General features: G+C 39.3%; 1 protein-coding gene across 50 annotated transcripts in view; it reads left to right on the top strand.

Annotated features, from left to right (window-relative positions):
- PBRM1 (polybromo 1) overlaps positions 1 to 21802 on the top strand; it is a 116809-nt gene that overhangs the window by 46010 nt on the left and 48997 nt on the right. For 25 of the 50 annotated variants that reach the window (XM_045493083.1, XM_045493079.1, XM_045493078.1 and 22 more), the window contains 6 exons: positions 727 to 868; positions 1982 to 2079; positions 4208 to 4252; positions 11107 to 11383; positions 13513 to 13618; positions 17981 to 18623. In XM_045493083.1, the coding sequence (XP_045349039.1) occupies positions 727 to 868; positions 1982 to 2079; positions 4208 to 4252; positions 11107 to 11383; positions 13513 to 13618; positions 17981 to 18623 (1311 nt within the window). The remainder of the gene's footprint in view (positions 1 to 726; positions 869 to 1981; positions 2080 to 4207; positions 4253 to 11106; positions 11384 to 13512; positions 13619 to 17980; positions 18624 to 21802) is intronic. The other 25 variants (XM_045493102.1, XM_045493101.1, XM_045493087.1 and 22 more) reach the window with 1 other exon arrangement.

The following is a 21802-nucleotide window of genomic DNA, read 5'->3' as shown; positions in this document are numbered from 1 at the left end:
CCTGGAGCCTGCTTCAGATTCTGTGTCTCCCTCTCACTCTGCCCCTCCCCTGCTTGCATGCTCTCTCTCTCAAAAATAAATAAACGTTAAAAAAAAACTAAAAAAAAAAAAAGTCTTAAGACTTTTAAGTAAAATAAGTAAAAACGTCAATTTTAAGCCATCATAATGAGTTACAAATGTTTGTATTGGAAGGGTGGTAGTGAATGGACTCTGACGTGTGTGCGTCTCATTTACCATCTTAAGATATCTTCGTTGTACATACATGTATCCCCTGAGTTGCTCTTTCATGGTGTTGCCAGTGCTTTCTCTTTTCTTTCACCCTTATAAATGGGCTTATGAATTATTTTCAGAAGTGGCTAGATCACCATGGTTCTTCATTAAGGTAGCTTAAAACCTCCTTGATTTTTTTTCTCTTCTTGGGGTTTGAATATTAGCCACTATGGGTTTTCCATTAGGATTTTTGCTAGTATATTTGCTTTGTAATTGACCACCTTGACACCTAGGTCCTCTTATTACTTCTTCTAGTGTTTCGTTCTTCTGGATTTTCAGGTAGACTGTTGTGCTAACTACAATGGTGCTTTTGCCTCCTGTATTGAAAGTGCCCCTACCAGGCCTCTAATCAGCATCACCAGTGAAGAGGCCAGTCACTGCTTGTTAAGACTTTCAGTAAGGATGTTCCATCGTTTTCGTAAAGGCAAAGTGTAGCTATGTGTTTGTCTTTCACAGAACAAAGCTCAAGAACCAAGAATATGAAACTTTAGATCATTTGGAGTGTGATCTGAATTTAATGTTTGAAAATGCCAAGCGCTATAATGTTCCCAACTCAGCCATCTACAAGCGGGTCCTAAGATTGCAGCAAGTCATGCAGGTATGATGCCTTGGGTTTGCTTGGCTGCAGCGTGTGTGACTGAGGTGATTTCACAAAGTACGAGGCTGTGCTTTTAAGAGGTGTGATTTCTCCCAGCATTGACACATCATTTATTTCAGCCACAAGTCCTGCTGGGTACTTTTTTAGAGTTGTCAGGACCATGTAGAGTAAAAGAATAGTTTAGACTTAGTTGCCTTTGTGAGTGGAAGGAGCGGGGATTTGTGCCTGGGGAGTAATTTTACAGTCCTCAGGAAGTTTCCTTCCAATCACAGACAATATTCTGTTATTTAGATTTTATTTCTTTTGTCCTAGATTTTGCTAAGGTGGAATTAGTCCTAGGAGAAAGGACACCTTAGAGCTAATTCATCATTGTACAGTGTCCATGAATTTATCAGATCCTTTCTGATGGGCATCTGGAGTCATGGGTCCCTTATGGGTTTTGAAAGATAAAGGAATAGATACGAAATACGAAGTGTGTCTGTTGGTTTTGGGTAGACTCTTTCTGGAAAGAGAATCTCAGAGTAAGGAAGCAACAAAAGCAATTTTAGACCACCTATAGAATCTTCATTTTGTATAGTCAGTACTAGCATGAGTGCTGTGAATTTCAAGTATTTTCTTTCAGTACTCTGTATATCTTCTCTAAGTGCGGTGGTTGGACTTTCAGCTGTTTGGCAGAAGGTCTTTAAAAATGCATGTGTTGAAAAGTAGATCTTCTTTCACCTCTCACATTAAACTTTCTTCTTAGCCACACCATTGCTTAAGAAGTGAAGGGTACCAGAGACCGTCTTTGAATTGGCTTTACTTAAAATGACCCCTGGGGCCGGATGCCCCTACAACTTGCTTCAGTGCTTTTAATGTCTGTGCCCTTTGTAGTCTTGCATTTTAGTTATTGTTGATTCCTCAACCCTCTGGATCTGTTTTTTTAACCTACTTTTCTGTCAAGCAGGCTTTTGTTGATTGGGTTATTGAAAATCTTTACGGACTCTAATTTTGTGCATCCTCCATGCGGTTGTGTTTTCCTAAAAGAATCTGCTATGTCTAGCTTATTAATAATCATATATTCTAGGAGTGTTCAGCACGTGAGCTTGACTCCTGGGATCTGCTCTGTTTCAGGCAAAGAAAAAGGAGCTTGCCAGGAGGGACGACATTGAGGATGGAGACAGCATGATCTCTTCGGCCACCTCTGACGCTGGTAGCGCGAAAAGAAAAAGGTACACACTCTTCTCACAGCTGGAGACACCTCCGTTTCTATTATTTTGTTTTTGAGAAATGCAGAAAAATGTGTTTTTAAGCGATCAGGTATGAATTTTCTTATAAGCTTTAATTATCTAATAACACATCTTCTGTTAGAATTCATTTGTAAATTGTATGATTAGCACTTTTGTTGGTGCAAGTACCGTACTGGTGTTAGATGATCAAGATGAAAAATGGTGACTACTTATGTAGCTTGGAAGAACGTGTTCCTCTTTTTGCTGTCCGGGTTATTTTGTTTAATGTGGCATTTCAAGAGTGCCACTTAAATGTGATTTAGGTAATTTCTACATGGTGAATTGCAAAACATTCAGTACCATCACTGCAGTGAAGTAAGTCACTGATACTCTTACATCCTTGTTTTTCCTTATGAATCTGATCTTTATTTGCCATTTTAAGGATGTCAGATTGTAAACTACCAAGTCATAACTTCTTGTAGATCATACAATGCTAAGCTAGATGTTTGCTTTTCTCCTCTTTCTAATCTCTCTCTGAACTTCCCTAACCCTTCCTTTCTCTCACGGGTTGTATGGAAGGGCACCTCACTGTGAGATTCTGAAGCTGGACTCCATAAAAAGTCATACAAGAACATCTCTTCTATCTACGTCTCCCACACAGAGTTTCTCTGGCTTGATCTTTGTGGAACACCATATTCTCCCTCAGCCTTAACTGTTTCACCATCTCTGTAGCAGCAGTCACTCCAGGGAGGACACCTTAAACAAGAAATAAGCTAATCACTAATAGCGGGGACAGGTTCAAAGTTGAATAAAGAAGTTACTAGTAACTGTTGACACTGTTCTGTTCATGCACTAATAGATCCACTAAGATCAGAGGATTAAAGAAGTGGCTTACAAAAGAGAAGCCGTCCTGTCTTTTCATCTTATAAATAGCATTTGGGGAAAAATGTTTTAGCTTTGAAAATAACTGCTGTGCTATGCCATGGGAATTAAATTGATTGGTGTGCCCTGAGATGTGAGTCTCCTCCATTGCTGGCCTATGAATTTCATCCTTCCAAGTTCTTAATTCCTTGTTATACCAGGGACAACGGAGGAAAAATGTGAAACCAGATCAGAGACATCAAATCAAGAACATCTTTGAGTATAATTATATAACTCTACTACAGCATCACCTGTGTTTTCCAGATCAGTCACCCATCAAAGATAAAAACTTCTAAGGCAAAAGAAGGTAATGGAGGCAAAAGTGATGGTACAGTTAGTGCCAACACTGAATGAAAAGAGAGATCTTAAACTAGTTGAGTGTTAAAAAAGCAGTTCCGAAGAAGCCTTAGCCCAGGCCAGAAACTTAAAAGTACCTATCTCTCTCTGTCACTTGTAGTTTGTGGGACAACCCAAGTACATCAAAAGAAAGTTATTACTCTAAAACCTCCCATTAAAAACAAAACTAAGAATTATGTTGTTGAAATCATAAAAATCCCACTTCAGACAAAAAGTCTCCATGAGCAGGTTTCCTAGGAAGTGTTTTGAATAATGAGGTGAAAAACACAAGAGCAAACATAAATCAAAGCTCAGGCAGTAAAAGAACATACTTGGTTTTGAAATCTAGGCATGAGCGGCCATTGAGAAGTTGAGAGAAGCAAGTCCTATACTCTGAACTGTGTGGCAAAGGAAGAAACATAATGAGCCTTTAGAAGGTAGCTAGTTATGTTAAGAGGTTTTGCTGATGAGAAATAGACTTTTTCCAGAATTCAGGCAAACATAGCTGCCTAATAGGTTAAGTTCAGCTTGTCCACGGAAGTCAGGGCCAGGTTTTCCAAGTACCATTCGACTTGATGACTCCTGAATATTGTGTATGACTCGATCTTTGCCTTTTTTTTTTTAATATCGCAGAGTATGAGAACAATTAATGTATGTTTTCTTCATTCTGGGAGTGCATTCTTCTCCCCCACCCCTTTGCCCAAAAATCTACCTGCTGTCTTCCAGGTTAAAATATTCCAAGTATTCTTAATATCTTTTATCCTTTGGATTGAAGAATCTTCTTTTTTCGCAACCTTATTTAGTTTATACGTGATCCTCCGATGTTGCTTGTTTTGTTTCTCTTCACATGTAATGTTTGTTTCTGCTTTCCCAGGAACACTCTTGACAGTGAGATGTTGGGTCTCAGGAGGCTCTCCAGGTGTGCAGTCCTTTTTTATGCATAAACATATTTTTAAAAGTATAACTTCTGTAGCATGGTCAGAAGGTGAAAAGTGAAGACTTAAGCATGTGAAATGACAGTTTATTTTTGGGAGCCAGTTTATTTTATGAATAAAGCAAGCAGTATTGTTTGGAAGTATAGTTGGTAAAATCAATTCAGAATTAGTTAGCCTAGGTAGTTCAGAAGCCTTAATTTGTTGCCAGCTTTGCCAGGGGCAGCAAGCCCCCTCACCAGTCGTTGTGGTTGTGCTTGTGCAGCAGAAGGCTGAGGCCGGGAATACGGTGGCATCGCCAGGGTCCAGAGGCTGGCGGATGCTGATTCCCTTTCAGGATGTCTTTTACAGATTGAGGGGTGGTGGAAGGATCAGAATCAATGTTGACATTCCAAGTGATGTCAGCCTGTATTGGCGCCTGTGCGTTGGGTTAGTGCTTCTCGAGCATGAATACATCTCCTCAGTCTCTGATCTTGCCCATGTTTTGTTTCTTTGATAGCATCCATTCTTTTGCATGTCACTTATGATTTTGAAAACAGCCTGCAAGTTGCCATGTTATAGTCTCAGTGATCATTGTGTGGTGCTTTTATTTTTACCTTAGCCTTCTGGCATTCATGGAGTGTCAATTGCTTGCAGAACACCAGACTCTGCTCTTACAGGCCATAAAGGAAAATGGTTAGGCATCATCTCTACCTGCCGGGAACTTACTGGCCAGAAGAGGCAGGTTGAAAACAGATGAAATTATGTGGAAGCAATGTAAGAAAATAATTGCACAAGGTACACTGTTGTGTAGTACTATAGAACTACATGCATGATTGCCCAGATAGCTCCAGGAAATATGATTTCCCTATCATGCTTAAGAAAAGGTTTCTTAGGTCACAAATTTAAGGAAAAGACCACGGGTTGTATTTCTTTTATATCGTTCATAGTGTATGCCGCTAGCTCTGGGTAGTAGTAGAAATAGAAACGTGGGACAACATGGAGTAGTATCATACTCCCGAGCTCTAGAACTTAACTGCCCAAGTTCAAATCCTAGTTATTCTAATTAGCTTTGTGATCTGAACCTCGCCTCAATTTCCTCATCTGAAAAGGGAATTGATAACTATACCTACCTAAGATTGTTGTGAGGACCTGAGTGGTTAATGTGTTTGAAGCCCTTAGAACTGGGCCTAGATGCAGTTAGTACTCTGATGGTAACTCTGATTATTTCCTGGGAGTAGTTCCTATGACATTAAGACTCGGTAGATTTCATTTTGTGTTTAGTCCAATGTGTAGTCTGGGAAACTCATTAGAAAAGGTTTATTATTTATTAAAAGGTTTTACTTATTAAAAGGTTTTATTCCTTAAAGGCTTAAAGATGCAGTGAATGTAGTGAGCCTTGTAAAGGAGAGAACCTTTGGGTTTACTTAGCTTAACAGCAAACACCACTGAAACTCTAGGACCAGGTTGTTAAATGCTGGTAGACCTGGACGCCTATGAGGGTAGAGAGGCTCTTGGTTAAGTGCTGACTTTTAGGAAAGGGAGCAACATCATACATTTTTCTTTGTTTGTTTTAACATTTATTTATTATTGAGAGACAGAGAGACATAGAGTGTGAGCAGGGGGGAGGGGGAGAAAGAGAGGGAGACACAGAATCTGAAGCAGGCTCCAGGCTCTGAGCTGTCAGCACAGAGCCCAACACAGGGCTCAAACTCACAGACTGCAAGATCGTGACGTGAGCCGAAGTCGGTCGCCTAACCAACTGAGCCACCCAGGTGCCCTGGGAGCCACATCATAAAAGCAGCCTGGTCTCAGTTCTTATTGGTCACTTTATGACGTTAGGTATTTGCTTGATTTCTTTAATCCTCCAGTTTTCCATCGGCAAAGTTGGGATTGTAAGTGTACCCCCGGTTCTTAGAGTTTGAGGATTAAATGAGATTGCACATGTAGTGCTCATTAGCACAGTCCCTGGCACATGGAAGAAGTGTTAACTGTAACTATAAATGGGAATTTTGTGTTTATATGCAAATATGAATACATATAAAAAATAACAGCTTCAGAGGAAGAGTAATTGTTAAGGACATTTGAGAAAGTGGTCAGCCTCAGAGTATGAGGGTGAGGACTAACACTGTGGCATGAAAAATTGAAAGGCAAGATCAGACCCAGAAGGGCTGTGGAGGCCCTCTAAAACTTGGTGATAAACTAAGAGAAGCAAAAAGTGACAGTGATTACAGTGTTTGAGACTGGCTGGGAGTCAGGAGGATGTGGTAGTGGTAGCCCTGGAAAATCAGATTCAGAACAGAGCCTTGTCTAGCTTCTAATCTTTGTGCAAATTAGAAAAAGCACCCATTTCTCAAGACACTTTCATTTGTTAGAAAATTGCTATAATAGAATGATTTTGTTAGCACAGACCCCTTTATGGCCCATCCCTTATAAAATTTTAGAACTGCATATTTATTACAACAGTGTCTGTTATCTGAATTGGCATCCCCTTAAGTGTGGCACCTGTAAGTGCACAATGATAAACAGCCCTGGATTTGAACTCCCTTGAGATATAGTTTACTTTAGTATGTTCGAAGGTGCTGATTAAAAAAAGAAGAATGAGTATGCCAGTTACAAGGTCCGAGATTTATGTGCCTTTCCCAAAATGGGGAGGAGTAAACAAACTATTTACAGTTGGTGGTCTGAGAGAGGAGGACAGGTAAGACGCATGGAAGCGTTCTAAGAAGAATCTGAAAAACAAAGTAACATTGAAAACAGTGAACAGAAGGGCAGCTAGGTGGCTCAGTCTGTTGAGCGTCCGACTTCAGCTCAGGTCATGATCTCGCAGTTGGTAAGGTCAAGCCCTGCATTGGGCTCTGTGCTGACAGCTCAGAGCCTGGAGCCTGCTTCAGATTCTGTGTCTCCTCCTCTCCCTCTGCCATCCCTGCTTGCATTCATCTTTCCATCTCTCAAAAATGAATAAACGCTAAAAAAAAAAAAAAAAAAAAGAGAGAGAAAGAAAGAAAACTGAACAGAAAGTACCAGTTAGGGGAATATGGTATCTGTTTTTTGTAATGTAGAGCTTACTGCTTTCAGAAAGTACTTGAAGTTACTTCCAAGAGTCATGGATATAATAAAGTTCAGCATCCATATTGGAAAGAGATAAAGTAAATACACCAGCCACCCAAGCTAAAACAGTTGCTATGGAGAGAATGAAATTTAGCTCTTGAGTTTTTTCTGGCAGCCAGATTAAAACTAATGAACCAGTAGTTCTCAGTCACAAAGGCAATATAAGGATCCAGGAAAATGTCAGCAAAGTAACAAAACTGAGTTTGTTCAGACAAGGTTATAAAGTGGCCCTGATAACAAAAGTTTTGCTTGCCTTTGAGGATAGAAACCAGTTACACATCACTCTCTTAAAGAGTGAATGATACAAATGGGAAAAGGATACTATTGGTAATAAAAGTCCTAAAACAGTACATTTCAGTTATTAGAGCACTGTCTTAAAAAAACTCAGATTTCCCATTTTGAATTATATATTTTTTTACATGTTTGGTTTTTTGGGTTTTTTTTGAGAGAGAGAGAACACAAGCAGGGGAGGGGCGGGGGTGGGAGGCACAGAATCCGAAGCAGGCTCCAGGCACTGAGCTGTCAGCACAGAGCCCGAAGCAGGGCTCGAACTCATGAACTGTGAGATCATGACCTGAGTCGAAGTGAGATGCCTAACCAGCTGAGCTACCCAGGTACCCCAGATTTCATATTTTGGATATGTCCCATATAAGGCTGCCTAGTGTCAGAGTTATCCCACTCGCCCATCTTTTACTCTGTTGACCCTTTTTCTAAAATCCAGTTAAAAGCTTTCCCTCCTCTTCAAAAAGCTCATGAAATTCTGCCCTAGATCCACTGTCAGAGTATTTGTAGCTTCATATAGAAAAGTCCAGTGGTAATTGGGAGTAGTGTACTAGAACTAGGAAGGGAAGAGAGCTTACCTGGACTAAGTAAGGCACCTTGAATTGTTATGTATGGTATTCCTGGAATGAGGAGTGATTTCATTTTGAGTTGATGATTGAAGAGATTTTTTAAGCTTGGGTTCAAAATGGGATTTCTGTGGATGGAACTGAAAGTATCATGCTAAGTGAATTAAGTCAGTCAGAGAAAGACAGATACCGTATGTTTTCACTCATGTGGATCTTGAGAAACTTAACAGAAGACCGTGGGGGAGGGGGATGGAAAAAAATAGTTACAAGCAGAAAGGGAGGGAAGCAAACCATAAGAGACTCTGAAATACAGAGAACAGACTGAGGGATGGATGATGGGAGTTGGGGAGAGGGGAAAATGGGTGATGGCATTGAGGAGGGCGCTTGCTGGGATGAGCACTGGGTGTCGTATGTAAGCGATGAACCATGGGAATCTACCCCCAAAACCAACAGCACACTGTATACACTGTGTGTTAGCCAAGTTGATAATAAATTATATTTTTTAAAAAAAGAAAGAAAACAATCAATTCCGGAAAACAAACAGAAAAACCAAAATGGGATTTCTGAGTCTTCATTTTGAAGTTCTACCCCTCTACACACAAGTGAGACCCAAAGAAACCATAAGTATCTTTAGTAGTTCTAACATAGATTTCCTGGGTATCAAATTGAGATTCTGAAATTTTTCTTTAGAGGCTTCCTGAAGGTTAATGTCATCTGTGTTCTAATCTCTGCCCAGATGTGGAGCTCTGTGGTCTTGGAGCTCTGTCCCAAGTTCCCTTTCCATTATCCACTTGCTAGAGTCCTGGACTAAGAGGACTCTTGGCTCTCCCCAGATGTCTCTTCAAGGAAGTAATTCCCACTGGATGAAACTTCTAACATATCTAACAATCATTTACCTGATGCAGAGACACAAAAGTACTAAGAGGGGAAAACAGCAGAAATGGTCCCGGGGCCATTCAGGATTACCCAAGGGAAATGAGCAGTCTGAGTGAAGGCAAAGGAAACAGGTTCTTTTTCCCTTCCTAACTAACCACTTCCACACTGTCTTAGCTCCATGATGCTTGGAAGATAGGCATTTTTGACATTTTATTATTTATTTTTATTTTCCCATTTCTGACACATTTAAGTTTATTTATTTTGAGAGAGACAGAGACAGCATGAGTGGGGGTGGGGCAGAGAGAGAGAGAGAAAGAGAGAGAGAATCCCAAGCAGGCTCCATGCTGCCAGCGCAGAGCCCAATGCAGGGCTTGAATCCACGAAACTGTAAGAGAACATAACCTCAGCCAAACCAAGGTGACTGAGCTACCCAGGCGCCCCTCATTTCTGACACATTTTAAAAGCTTGACTTAAAGGTGGATATTTCTTTTCTTGTCTATTAATTATTCTGTATTGGGTTTTGTTTCTTTTTTAAAAAACATATTTTGAACTTGGGAGAGAAAATATCTGGCCTTTGGCCTCATCGTGACACAGTAGAGTGAGTCACTGAACCAGGAGACCCATTTGGCCACATAGTTTTCTTCAGAAATGCACTTCCTTCCATTTATAAGACAGGAAACAGATAAAAAAATATTTATCTCTAAGTACTACATTATAGCACCTTATAAGCATTTGTTGAATAGAAATTAAGTCATAAATCATTTCATTTTATTACCTACCTGAGTATTCATCTTGAGACTGCTGGTTTGAGCTTCGGTAGAATTTATCAGTGTCCTGAAAACATACACATAGTGGGCCGGAAATCATGCTGGAAAATCATCTCTTCTAATAATTCACTGGACCACTCGCCTTGGGCAAGTCATTTAGCCTCTCTGAGCCAGTTTCCTCAACAGTTAAGAGACAGACTATCTGTTCTCTTGGGCTCCTTTTTAACTCAGGTTCTAACCTGTGGCCCCTTGACTTTGTTCCACACTACACATATTTGTGGCTTAGTTTCACATCTCACAGGGAGAATTTGGAGAACAAGACAAGGATTCACATTCAAGATGAACATTTTCTCAAGAGCTCAGGTGAACCACTGAGCATTTATTCCTTAGGCTAGATTGGGATTTTGGAGTAATGCTGACAGAGCTGGAGGGAGCAGGGACTGCCCTAGACAGGATAAATGCAGGAGAGACCTGTATGCATTGTAGAGACTCTAGTCTTGCAGGTAGCCTCCCTTTGTTTTCTGGTAATCAGGATATGCAGGTACTCAGAGTGGTTGTCTTAAGAGATGGGATATTCTCTGTGTGTGTGTTTGGTTTTGGTGTCTTTTAAAAAAAAAAATATTTTTTTGTTTTTAATGTTTATTTCTGAGACAGAGAACAGAGCATGAGTAGGGGAGGGGCAGAGAGCGAGGGAGACACAGAATCGGAAGCAGGCTCCAGGCTCTGAGCTGTCAGCACAAGAACCCAACACAGGGCTCAAACTCACAAACCGTGAGATCATGACCTGAGCCAAAGTTGGTCACTCAACCGACTGAGCCACCCAGGCTCCCCTGGTTTTGGTGTTTTGAAGTGAGACTGTTAGTAACAGCAGGGAATCAGTAGTTTTATTCCACTTTTGCTGTGTTCTTAAAAACAAAAAGTATATTTCAACTGATAATAGAGTTTCATTTTCTTTGGATGTTAGAGAAGGCTTTTTTTTAAGCATTGCATTTCATAAATATTTTAAACAGGTTTGTCTGGTGTTCATTGGCTGCTCCTACTAGAGTCACTGTTTTAATTTTAACTATTTGGAAATTCTCCTAATATTTGCTTATAGCTTCCAGCATGTTTACTGTGTTTGTGGCACATGTAATCAGTAAATTATGATCATTATAAAGCACCTTCCCACAAGTTTAGTTTGTTTCATTTCATGTTCATCCCTGTATAAAGAAAACTGAACCTCTTCTCATTTCTCCCCTTTTCTACCTCCCACCTCAACAGTAAAAAGAACATAAGAAAGCAGCGAATGAAAATCTTATTCAATGTTGTTCTTGAAGCTCGTGAGCCAGGTTCAGGCAGAAGACTTTGTGATCTATTTATGGTTAAACCATCCAAAAAGGACTATCCTGATTATTATAAAATCATATTGGAGCCAATGGACTTGAAAATAATTGAACATAACATCCGCAATGACAAATACGCAGGGGAAGAGGGAATGATAGAAGACATGAAGCTGATGTTCCGGAATGCCAGGCATTACAACGAGGAGGGCTCCCAGGTAAAAAATGTGTAGGAATCCTGCAGGAGGCACGTTTTCTTTTGGGTGCTGGTAGAGTAATGCATCTTGAGAGACCAGATCTAGAAGCCTCACTCAGGTTACTCTTCTCAATGAGTAGCTTAATACTTTGTCTTTTCTTAATTGTTTAAAATGGGAGACAGTACACTGTATAGGTTAAAAGTTTATACTATGTAGTTTGACATCCCAAATTTGAATTCTGCTCTTCCAAAGCCCATGTAAGTAACTTATCTTCTCTAAGCTTCATTTTCCTCATCTGTGCAGTGGAGATAATAATAGTACTTCCAACAGGGTTATCATAGGATTTAAATGAGAGAATGTACACAGAGCATGTAGCATGGTGCCTGGTGTTCAAATAAGCATTCAAATGAAAACCAGTGACATTAAAATCTTTCCTCATTATTACTACCCTCAATAACATACTTCTCCAGGTAGAGTCCACAAAATGGTATGGTCATATAAGAATTAAGATATATTCATAAATGTACCTCTAAATCATTGATTTTGTTATGAAGCATCTTGATTTTCAGTTCTTTATCAGTATAACTAGGATATATTCTTTTGTTTTTTTATTTCACATTCTTTATTTTTTGTTGAAATTTAATTGACCTATACCATTATATTAGTTTCAAGTGTGCAACATAATGCTTTTGTATTTGTATATATTGCCATGTGATTATAGTAAACCTCATTAACATCTGTCATCATGCATAGTTACAAAATTTTTTTTCTTGTGGTGAAAACTTTTAGATCTACTCTCTTAGCAGCTTTCAGATATGCACTACAGTTTTAATAACTAGTCACCATGCTGTACACTATATCTTATTTTCTAACTAGAAGTTTGTGCTTTTGACCCCCTTCATCCATTCCACCTATCCCCACCCCCTCTCTCTGCGAACCACTGATCTGTTCTGTATGAACTTGGGTTTTTGGTTGGTTGGTTTGTTTAGAATCTACACATATGTGAGATGATACGGTGTTTGTCTTTCTCTGTCTGACTTATTTCAACTAGCATAATGCCATCGGGGTTCATCCACATTGTCACAAAGGACAAGATTTCATTTTTTTTTTTTATGGCTGAATAATACTCTCCCCCACTCCCTCTCCCTCTCCCTCCCCATGCATGCGTGTGCACGCACGTGTGTTTTCTTTATCCATTCACCTATTGATGGACACTTAGTTTGCTTCCATACCTTGGTTATGGTAAATAATGCACTGAACATGGGTGAGAGTGCATATACTTTTCGAATTTCCTTTGTCTACATTAAATCTCCCAGAAATAAAATAACTTTAAAATCATGTATTTCTTTTCTTTTGCTCTTACAAAATAAACTAGGCATTGAGGGTACTTGTGATCAAACCCCCTATCATAGGGGTTTACACTCTCCTTAGTATCATTGGCGAATTTGCCACTTGTCTGCTACTGATTGAGAAAAAAGCCACCCTTAAGAAAAGTAGCCAAAGAAGAGAGAGCATTTATTCCTTCAGCCTCTCTGCTGTGGTGGCGGTCAGGGGAGCCTCTGTGGAGAGTCACGGGGATATAGCTGTTGGGGTGTGGCCATTAGGTGAATAACCTTGTTCTTGGCTACATATTACCACCCTTGGCTCAGTCTTCAGAGAGCAGTCCCAAGCAGGGATTGTTGCTTTTCACAGATCAGAGTCTACATTGTGAATTCAGACTGATATTAAATGCCATTTAACAATATTTGAGCTATTACTGTCTATCAGATATTTTTCAGTTTTAATTCCCATTGAGCTAAGTCAGCTACCTTGAGGGTCCAGTGGGAGAGAGATTTATGAAAAAAGCAACACACGTAAATATGTTTCAGAAGTTCTGTAAAAACTTGCAGTGATTCTACTGCAATAGTTCTGAAACTGTAGCATGCATGTCTGCACATTAGAATCACCTGGAAAGCTTAAACAACAAACCATTTGAGGCTGAGGCCCACCCCTCAAAGATGCGATTTTGTTACTCTGTAGTGATCTCAAGCTTTATTTCTTTAGTTCTCATCTATGCTAACCTGTGTCTTTAAAACTTCTTTATAGATGCATGTTATACTTCAATAGAACATTTTTTAGAAAATAATTTTAAATATATTTATGGAATATAGGTGTACAACGATGCGCATATCCTGGAAAAGTTACTCAAGGATAAAAGGAAAGAGCTGGGCCCACTGCCTGATGATGATGACGTGGCTTCTCCCAAACTCAAGCTGAGTAAGGCAGCCTCACACTTTGTTTTTCAGTTTAGTCTGTCAAGGATAGTACTGATTCACTGAGATAATACTGAATTTATTGGTGAATATGTTTGGACTGACACTTCCAGCATGGAGTTTTTTCTCTTCCCCTCAAGCACTCTCTTCTATATTTTAAGTAGTTAAAATGTGAAAAGCATGTGGGGAATAGTATATAATGTCAGAGGTTTTGTTAACTTTCTTAAATGCTGTGGACATTTTGTAAAATTTAAATGGTAAGAATAGATACTTTTCCAACTTATTATGCCTGCAAGAGTGTAGTGGCAGATTTGGTATTTTATGTTTGCTTGTTTGCTGATTACTGGAATTAAAAGTGAATCCCAGCAGCAGATCCTACATAGAATTCAAAGTATTAGATGCTCAGCCACTGCACTTGTCTTTTGAGTTGGTTTGTGGATGGTGATTTTATTAAAACTGTGAGGGAAGGAGGGGCTCCTGGGTGGCTCAGTCGGTTAAGCATCTGACTTCCACTCAGGTCATGATCTCACTGTCCATGAGTTTGAGCCCCGCATCGGTCTCTGTGCTGACAGCTCAGAACCTGGAGCCTGCTTCAGATTCTGTGTTCCCTCTCTCTTTGCCCCTTCCCCGTGCTCGCTCGCTGTCTCTCTCTCTCTCTCCCAAAGTTAAATAAATGTTAAAGAAATTCAAAGCAAAACAAAAAAACTGAGGGGAGAAAAGACAACAAAAGCAGTTAATAGCATTGGGCTAAACAAGAGGTTTCTGCCTTATTTACAGTATGTAAGTAAAATAAATACCAAGCCTATGATAATGGTGTTGTCAAATATTCTTTGGAAGTATATTTGCTGAAAGGGGAAAAACAAACAGACCTTGTTTTTTATATGAAATTACTATAAATGAAGTATTATAGTAGTTTCGAGTATGACTTACTGCTAAGTGGTGATTCCTTCATGTTAAGGGATTTATCTTTTTATGGAATTGTAAAAGCATGCAGAAGTTTTGCAGAAATGAAAACCTTTGTTTTACTTTTTAGGGACACAGTGCCTTATAAAAATAGAATTCATTCTAGGGAGCATCTGACTAGCTCAGTGGAGCATGCAACTCTTGATCTTGGGGGCATGTGTTCAAGCCCCAGATTGGGTATAGAGATTACTTTTAAAAATTAATTTAAGGGGCACCTGGGTGGCTCAGTCAATTAAGTGTCTAACTCTTGATTTTGGCTCAGGTCGTGATTTCACAGCTCGGATCAAGCGTCATATTGGGCTCTACGCTGACAGAGCAGAGTCTGCTTGGGATTATCTCTCTCCCTCTCTTTCTGCCCCTCCCCCCTCTAAATAAATAAATAAACAAATAACCCAAATAAATAAATAAATAAATAAATAAATAAATAAATAAATAAATAAAATTTTTAAGAAGGGTTTTTAAAAAATCGAAATAATTCCATAAGTTGAGTTAGGAAATGGTAGATAATTCAGCAATAACTAAATATACATATATTTTTTAAAGCTCAGGGAAAAGAAATTTTAATGTTGATTTCCTTTTCATTTCTGTTTTGTATTATGAAAAATTTCAAACATCTACAGATATGAAGAGTAGTACTGTTACTCAGCATTTATCAAGGTTGTGCCTTACTTATCTCCTATATCCACTGTTCTCTCTGTGTTTTTTGTTCTAAATTATTTTAAAGGAAATTCAGGCATGTCACTTCATTTTTACATAATTCAGTACGTACCTCTAATATTTGCAGGTATTTTCTTAAATATCCATAAAATCATTGCAACTAACAAAACAATTTCTTGGTTTCACCTAATACCTGACAAATTTCCAAATTTTACTGATTGTCTCAAAATGTTTTTTTTTTTTTAATTTTTTTTTTTAACATTTATTTATTTTTGAGACAGAGAGAGACACAGCATGAACGGGGGAGGGGCAGAGAGAGAGGGAGACACAGAATCGGAAGCAGGCTCCAGGCTCTGAGCCATCAGCCCAGAGCCCGACGCGGGGCTCGAACTCATGGACCGCGAGATCGTGACCTGAGCTGAAGTCGGACGCTTAACCGACTGAGCCACCCAGGCGCCCACAAAATGTATTTTTACAGTTGGTTTCTTCAAATCAGGACTTAATTAAGTTCTTTATGTTCTATTTAATCATTATGCCCTCTGGCCTAACCTAGAGCAAACCCCTCCCTTTTTTTTTTTTATGGTCAAGCCATTGACTCTTCAAAAACCAGACCACTTTTTTTTTAATCTTTTTAATGTTTTTATTTATTTTTGAGAGAGAGAGAGAGAGGAAGAGAGAGACCGAGCATGAGTGGGGGAGGAGCAGAGAGAGTGAGAGACACAGAACCCGAAGCAGGCTCCAGGCTCTGAACTGTCAGCACAGAGCCCAACACGGGGCTCGAACCCACCATGAGATCATGACCTGAGCTGAAGTCGGCTGCTTAACCAACTGAGCCACCCAGGTGCCCTCCTAGATCACTTTCTTGTACACTTTCATGTTCTGGATTAATCAGTTCACTTCTTTGTGATATCAGCTAACTTTTTCCTCTTTATTCCTCTCATTTCTTAAAAACATTTACTCCGGAGGCTTGATTAGATTAAGTTTCAGTTCAGCAAGGATGCTTCGTAATAGGTTTTCTATACATACATTACATCACAGGTTGAAGCAGTGTCTGGTTGAGGTAGAATCTAAATAAGGTCCATATACTGCATTTGATTGATACGTCTAATCCATAAATTCTCCTCTCTTCTTTCTTTTTTTTTTTTTTTTTGCCTTGCAGTTTATTTGTTGAAGAAACTGGGATTTTACTGTAGCTTCCCATAGTCTGGGTTTTGCTAATTGCGTTCCTTTGCTATAGTTTAACGTGTTTTAGTGTGCTTGGCATTTCCTTTACATTGGCAATTGGAGCAAGAGGCTTGATCAGATTTAAATTAGATTTGGTCTTCGTCCCCTCCTTTTGGTACAGAAACCAACTTCAGAGGTGGTATATGGGCTTTCATTGGGTGACCCTGTAACAGCTGGTTGTTTCTCCCATGTGTTAACAGCTATTGATGCTGACTACCTTAATTCATTAAAGAGGTATAAAATAGCAATAGTGTGATTTTATCATTCCTTGCTCATTTACCAACTGGAATACTTCTGTGTAGAGAAACTATGCCTCATCCAGAATTTGGTTACCCATTGGTAGTTTTTTGTTCATCTTGTTTTGGTTTGGTTTGGTTTGGTTTTTTGTTTTGAAAGGATAAAAGATGCCCCCCTCCCCCCTTGGCTTACTAGTTTTCAGAATAATGCATTGATTTACCAACATCCTCCAACATTTGCCCAGCTCATTTTTTCAGTTTTATATATCATTAAGAACTACTAAATTTAGACATGTTGCTGTGTTTTAACCCATTGCAGTTGCCTTTATTGATGCTCCTGTTGTCCCAGGCTGGCTGCCGTGTTCTTTTGACATGACCATAGTAAGGAGGCATTGATAGATTCTTTACTATCTCATGTTTCAAGATACACAAGGTTCATCTTATGCCAACGGTGCATCTGCCATTTGCTGAAGAGTTACTGGTGTCAGTATTTGAAATCCGTATTTCAAAATTATAGTCAAAACCCCATGGGATTATACTGATACTGGATTGGTCATTGTTTCTAAGATTTTCAGTGGACAGAGATAAGAAATTTTGTGTGTGTTTGTTTTATATTTAAAGATAAAATACATCAAGGGGCACCTGGGTGGCTCAGTCGGTTGAGCGTCCAACTTCAGCTCAGGTCATGATCTCACAGTTCGTGAGTTTGAGCCCCGCGTCGCGCTCTGTGCTGACAGCTTGGAGCCTGGAGCCTGCTTCAGATTCTGTGTCTCCCTCTCTCTGCCCCTTTCCCGCTCATGCTGTGTCTCTCTCTGTCTCTCAAAGATGAATAAATGTTAAAAAAAATTTTTTTAAATAAAAATAAAGATAAAATACATCATAAGTTCATACTGATGCTCTTAACTGAGCTTTATGGCTGTAAGGTTTTTATGCAGTGTTCTCTGTTTTAACATCTGTATCTTTTTTCCTACTGTGATAAAAATCTCAGTTCTCAGGGGTACTACAGGTGATGGAATTAGAATGCCACATAGCTATTCATTTGCTTTATTCTACCTTATTCACAACTATCTCAACATGGTAGTGCTTACTCTCTCACTAAAAAATGATTACTGAAAACAGTTTAAATTTTTTTCCAGTTTTTTTGTTGTCCCTAAGATATACATTAAACTGTGTTTTACGAATCATTTGGAGTAGTCCCTTTGTTATGGTTATGCTTTACCAACTGTATACAAATTTGGGTTCATTTATTTCATTTTACCCATTTAACATTAAATCTCTTCCTTTAGGTAGGAAGAGTGGAATTTCTCCTAAAAAATCAAAATACATGACTCCAATGCAGCAGAAACTAAATGAAGTCTATGAAGCTGTAAAGAACTATACTGATAAGAGGGGTCGCCGCCTCAGTGCCATATTTCTGAGGCTTCCCTCTAGATCTGAGCTGCCTGACTACTACCTGACCATTAAAAAGCCCATGGACATGGAAAAAATTCGAAGTCACATGATGGCCAATAAATACCAAGATATAGACTCCATGGTTGAGGACTTCGTCATGATGTTTAACAATGCGTGTACATACAATGAGCCTGAGTCTTTGATCTACAAAGATGCTCTTGTCCTGCACAAAGTCCTGCTTGAAACTCGGAGAGACCTGGAGGGAGATGAGGACTCTCATGTCCCAAATGTGACCTTGCTGATTCAAGAGCTTATCCACAATCTTTTTGTGTCAGTCATGAGTCATCAGGATGATGAGGGAAGATGCTACAGTGATTCCTTAGCAGAAATTCCTGCTGTGGATCCCAACTTTCCAAACAAACCTCCTCTTACTTTTGACATAATTAGAAAGAATGTTGAAAATAATCGCTACCGGCGGCTTGATTTATTTCAAGAGCATATGTTTGAAGTCTTGGAAAGGGCAAGAAGGATGAATCGGTAGGTTTTCAAAGCTATTTCTTTTTGAGGAGGTGTGATATTTAAATACAAAACAGAAGAAAATTCTGCTTTGATATACTATTTTAGCTTAGGTACATGATTCCAGTTGGTGGGGTGCTGTTTTGAATTCTAATTTGCCACAACTTGTAGAGAGCAAGTGTATGCTACAGGGTAGAGAAGTCACGCTGCTAAATCATCTAGGTCAGGACCTTTGAGAAAGAGTAGAGGACGGAGTTGAAGATCTGTTGAAAAGCATAAACTCTTAAAATATAGCCTTTCACAGAACACGTTTCTAAAGGATAAAATGCTTATAAATTGAAATCGTATTGTGATTTTCTTTTAAACTTTGAGTTCAATCCGAGCATGCTTTAAATAAATGCAGATAGCCCTAAGTTCTTGATCTGAGGTTAGACTGATTTAAATTTGATCACCATTTCCTAAAAGGGTGGCTTCTTTTTTTTTTTTAATCTCAGATTTCTCACTTCTAAGTGCCTTTTGTAGCATTAGAAGCACTGAAAGAAGCAGTCAAGTTTAATTTTCCATCAAATTTGAATTCCCTTTTAATTTTGATCTACAATATATCTTTGTCACATAACACTGGTATAAATCGATTATTAAAACAATTTCAGTTCAGTGGTTATGGCATGTCTTCTGGTTGCTCTTAGAGTCACTTGGGGAAATATAAAAAACTAAAGATACAAACCTTTCTGGAGCTTATAGTGTACCACGCTGAAAGGAGACTTTTAGGCATTGGGTGTGAGGTAATTCTAGCTGGGGAATCTGGTGAAGCCTGCATTTGCTCTGGATTTTGAAAGAAAAATTAGTAATAAGGTATGCTCTTCCCATTAAGCACCTGCTCTTTATAAAGAAGCGTGCTGAACACTTTATGTAGATAGTCTCTAACCCTTGTAGCCATTCTAGATGATAATCTTCCCACTTTGCATGTGAAGAAGTGGTACCTAAACTTATAGAAGTTGCCTAAAGTCACACAACTTGTAAGTGGTTCATCTTATTCCCCACCACAGAGCCAGTCACCAAGACACCAGTCATGGAACCCAGCCATGGATGATAAGGCTTGTGCTCTGTGCTCTAAGAGCTTGAAGCCTGACAGTTGGGATTGGTCCTATGCTTGGGGAAGAATAATTCCAGGCATGAGACAACATATAACAACTTGATAGGTAGTAAAGACAGTGGAGTAGAAACTCTGCACTGGAGTTCTAAAAAAGACATGAGGCATCAGGGAAGAATGAGGGAATGGGTGGGAGGCAGATAAGGCAAGTGGCCTGAGGAAAGGCATAGGGTTAGGAAACTAATATGTTCAAGAGATGGGTGAAGTGGAGGTCAGATTGGAGAGGCCCTTGAGTGATGACACATGTAGGAAATGGTCCTTATTGTTCAACATTGGAGATACAAATGAAGAGAAAGATGGGGAGACATCTTGCAGTCAGAATTTACATTCATTATTTTCTTTTTTTTTTTTAACGTTTATTTACTTTTGAGACAGAGAGAGACAGAGCATGAACGGGGGAGGGGCAGAGAGAGGGAGACACAGAATCGGAAACAGGCTCCAGGCTCTGAGCCATCAGCCCAGAGCCCGACGCGGGGCTCGAACTCACGGACCGCGAGATCGTGACCTGGCTGAAGTCGGACACTTAACCGACTGCGCCACCCAGGCGCCCCTACATTCATTATTTTCATTTATTCAACAAATGTTAATTGAGTGGCTACTAGTTATAAGTCTGTTCTAGATACATAGGATATACCAATGGACAAAACAGACAAATCCTGCTTTCATGGAGCTTAGACTTCATTTTTGTTCTCAGTTTTTTTAAATAGTTCTTAAATCTAAAGTCACCCCTCTCCTCCACCCCTGCCCCATCCCCATTACATCTTGGGGTTAGTTCTGTGAGTCTTCTAAAAGTGCATTTGTCTCTTAAATCATTAACAACTTTGTGTATCTTATATAGATGACGTGACAATTTCAAGAAATAAACAGATTTGTATCTCTAGGAAATGAGCTCTTTTCATTCTCCCATTACTGACATGATTGATAATTTGCTTTTGAGGCCTGGGAGGTAGAGTCTAGGGTGCATTTATTTATATAATATAGTGAGGAGTTTCACTCTTTGGCCCAGAGCTTTGCAAAACCATTTTTATGGGAAGCCATTTTTATCTTTGCGAATGAAGGTCATCTTATGACTGCTTATAGTACTTAAGGGTAACCCCATGCTGCTGAGGTAGAGATGCATCAGTTTAGTTGAATGATAAACCATCATTTTATCTACTTTGCCAGTAATGAAGATAGACATCTTAGGGGCGCTTGGGTAGCTTAGTTGGTTAAGCGTCCCTCCCGACTTCAGTTCAGGTCATGATCTCACAGTTCGTGAGTTCGAGCCCCATGTTGGGCTCTCTGCTGTCAGCCCAGAATCCACTTCAGATCCTCTGTCTCCCTCTCTCTCTGCCCCTTCTCCATGCACACTATTTATCAAAAATAAAAACATTAAGAAAAAAAGACCTCTCAGAAACATAATTTCATGAATTTAATGAAGTCCATATGCACTAGATTTCCATGTTGATATCTAGCAGTGTTCATGCTTCTTTACACTCACCCCTACCTACCACTACCAGCCAGTATCAACTAGGACTTTACATCCTGAAATAGAAGGAGTCTAAAAAGTGAGGTGTAGAAAAGTTCACTCGGGACAGTGGTTTGTCCATCAGCAATACTCTGTAACAGCACAGCGCTGACTCATGCCAGTTAGCTGCTGGCTTTCCTAATATGCTGGCAGTATTCCTGAATTAAGTTCTCTGACTACCTTACAGGGACTTGGGACGACCAGGACAATGGAAGCAGTAAGAGCTTCCTAAACTCTTAATTATTTCATTCTACTGAATGTCTACATTACAAATAAAGATTATATACTAGTAAGGGAATAAGAGCTCTTTGTTTTGCCAGCTTGAGTTTTTGTTCTTGTGCATACAGGGAATACCGAGCCTCTTAGATTAATAAATTAATTGTTCATATTACTTTGTTTAAATAAAACAGGAAAGATCTGTCAGATGTCTAATGGCTATGTACAGAACTTTCCTTACTAGACAACATGACATGATGGAGTTAGGAATCTCCCCTTTCAGTTTAACAGGGATTACCAAAAATGGATTTTCACTTTAATTTTATA

This window comes from Leopardus geoffroyi, chromosome A2 (assembly GCF_018350155.1).
Source record: "Leopardus geoffroyi isolate Oge1 chromosome A2, O.geoffroyi_Oge1_pat1.0, whole genome shotgun sequence".
NCBI classification, from domain to species: Eukaryota; Metazoa; Chordata; class Mammalia; order Carnivora; family Felidae; genus Leopardus; species Leopardus geoffroyi.
This window is presented reverse-complemented; position numbering and strand designations above follow the sequence as displayed.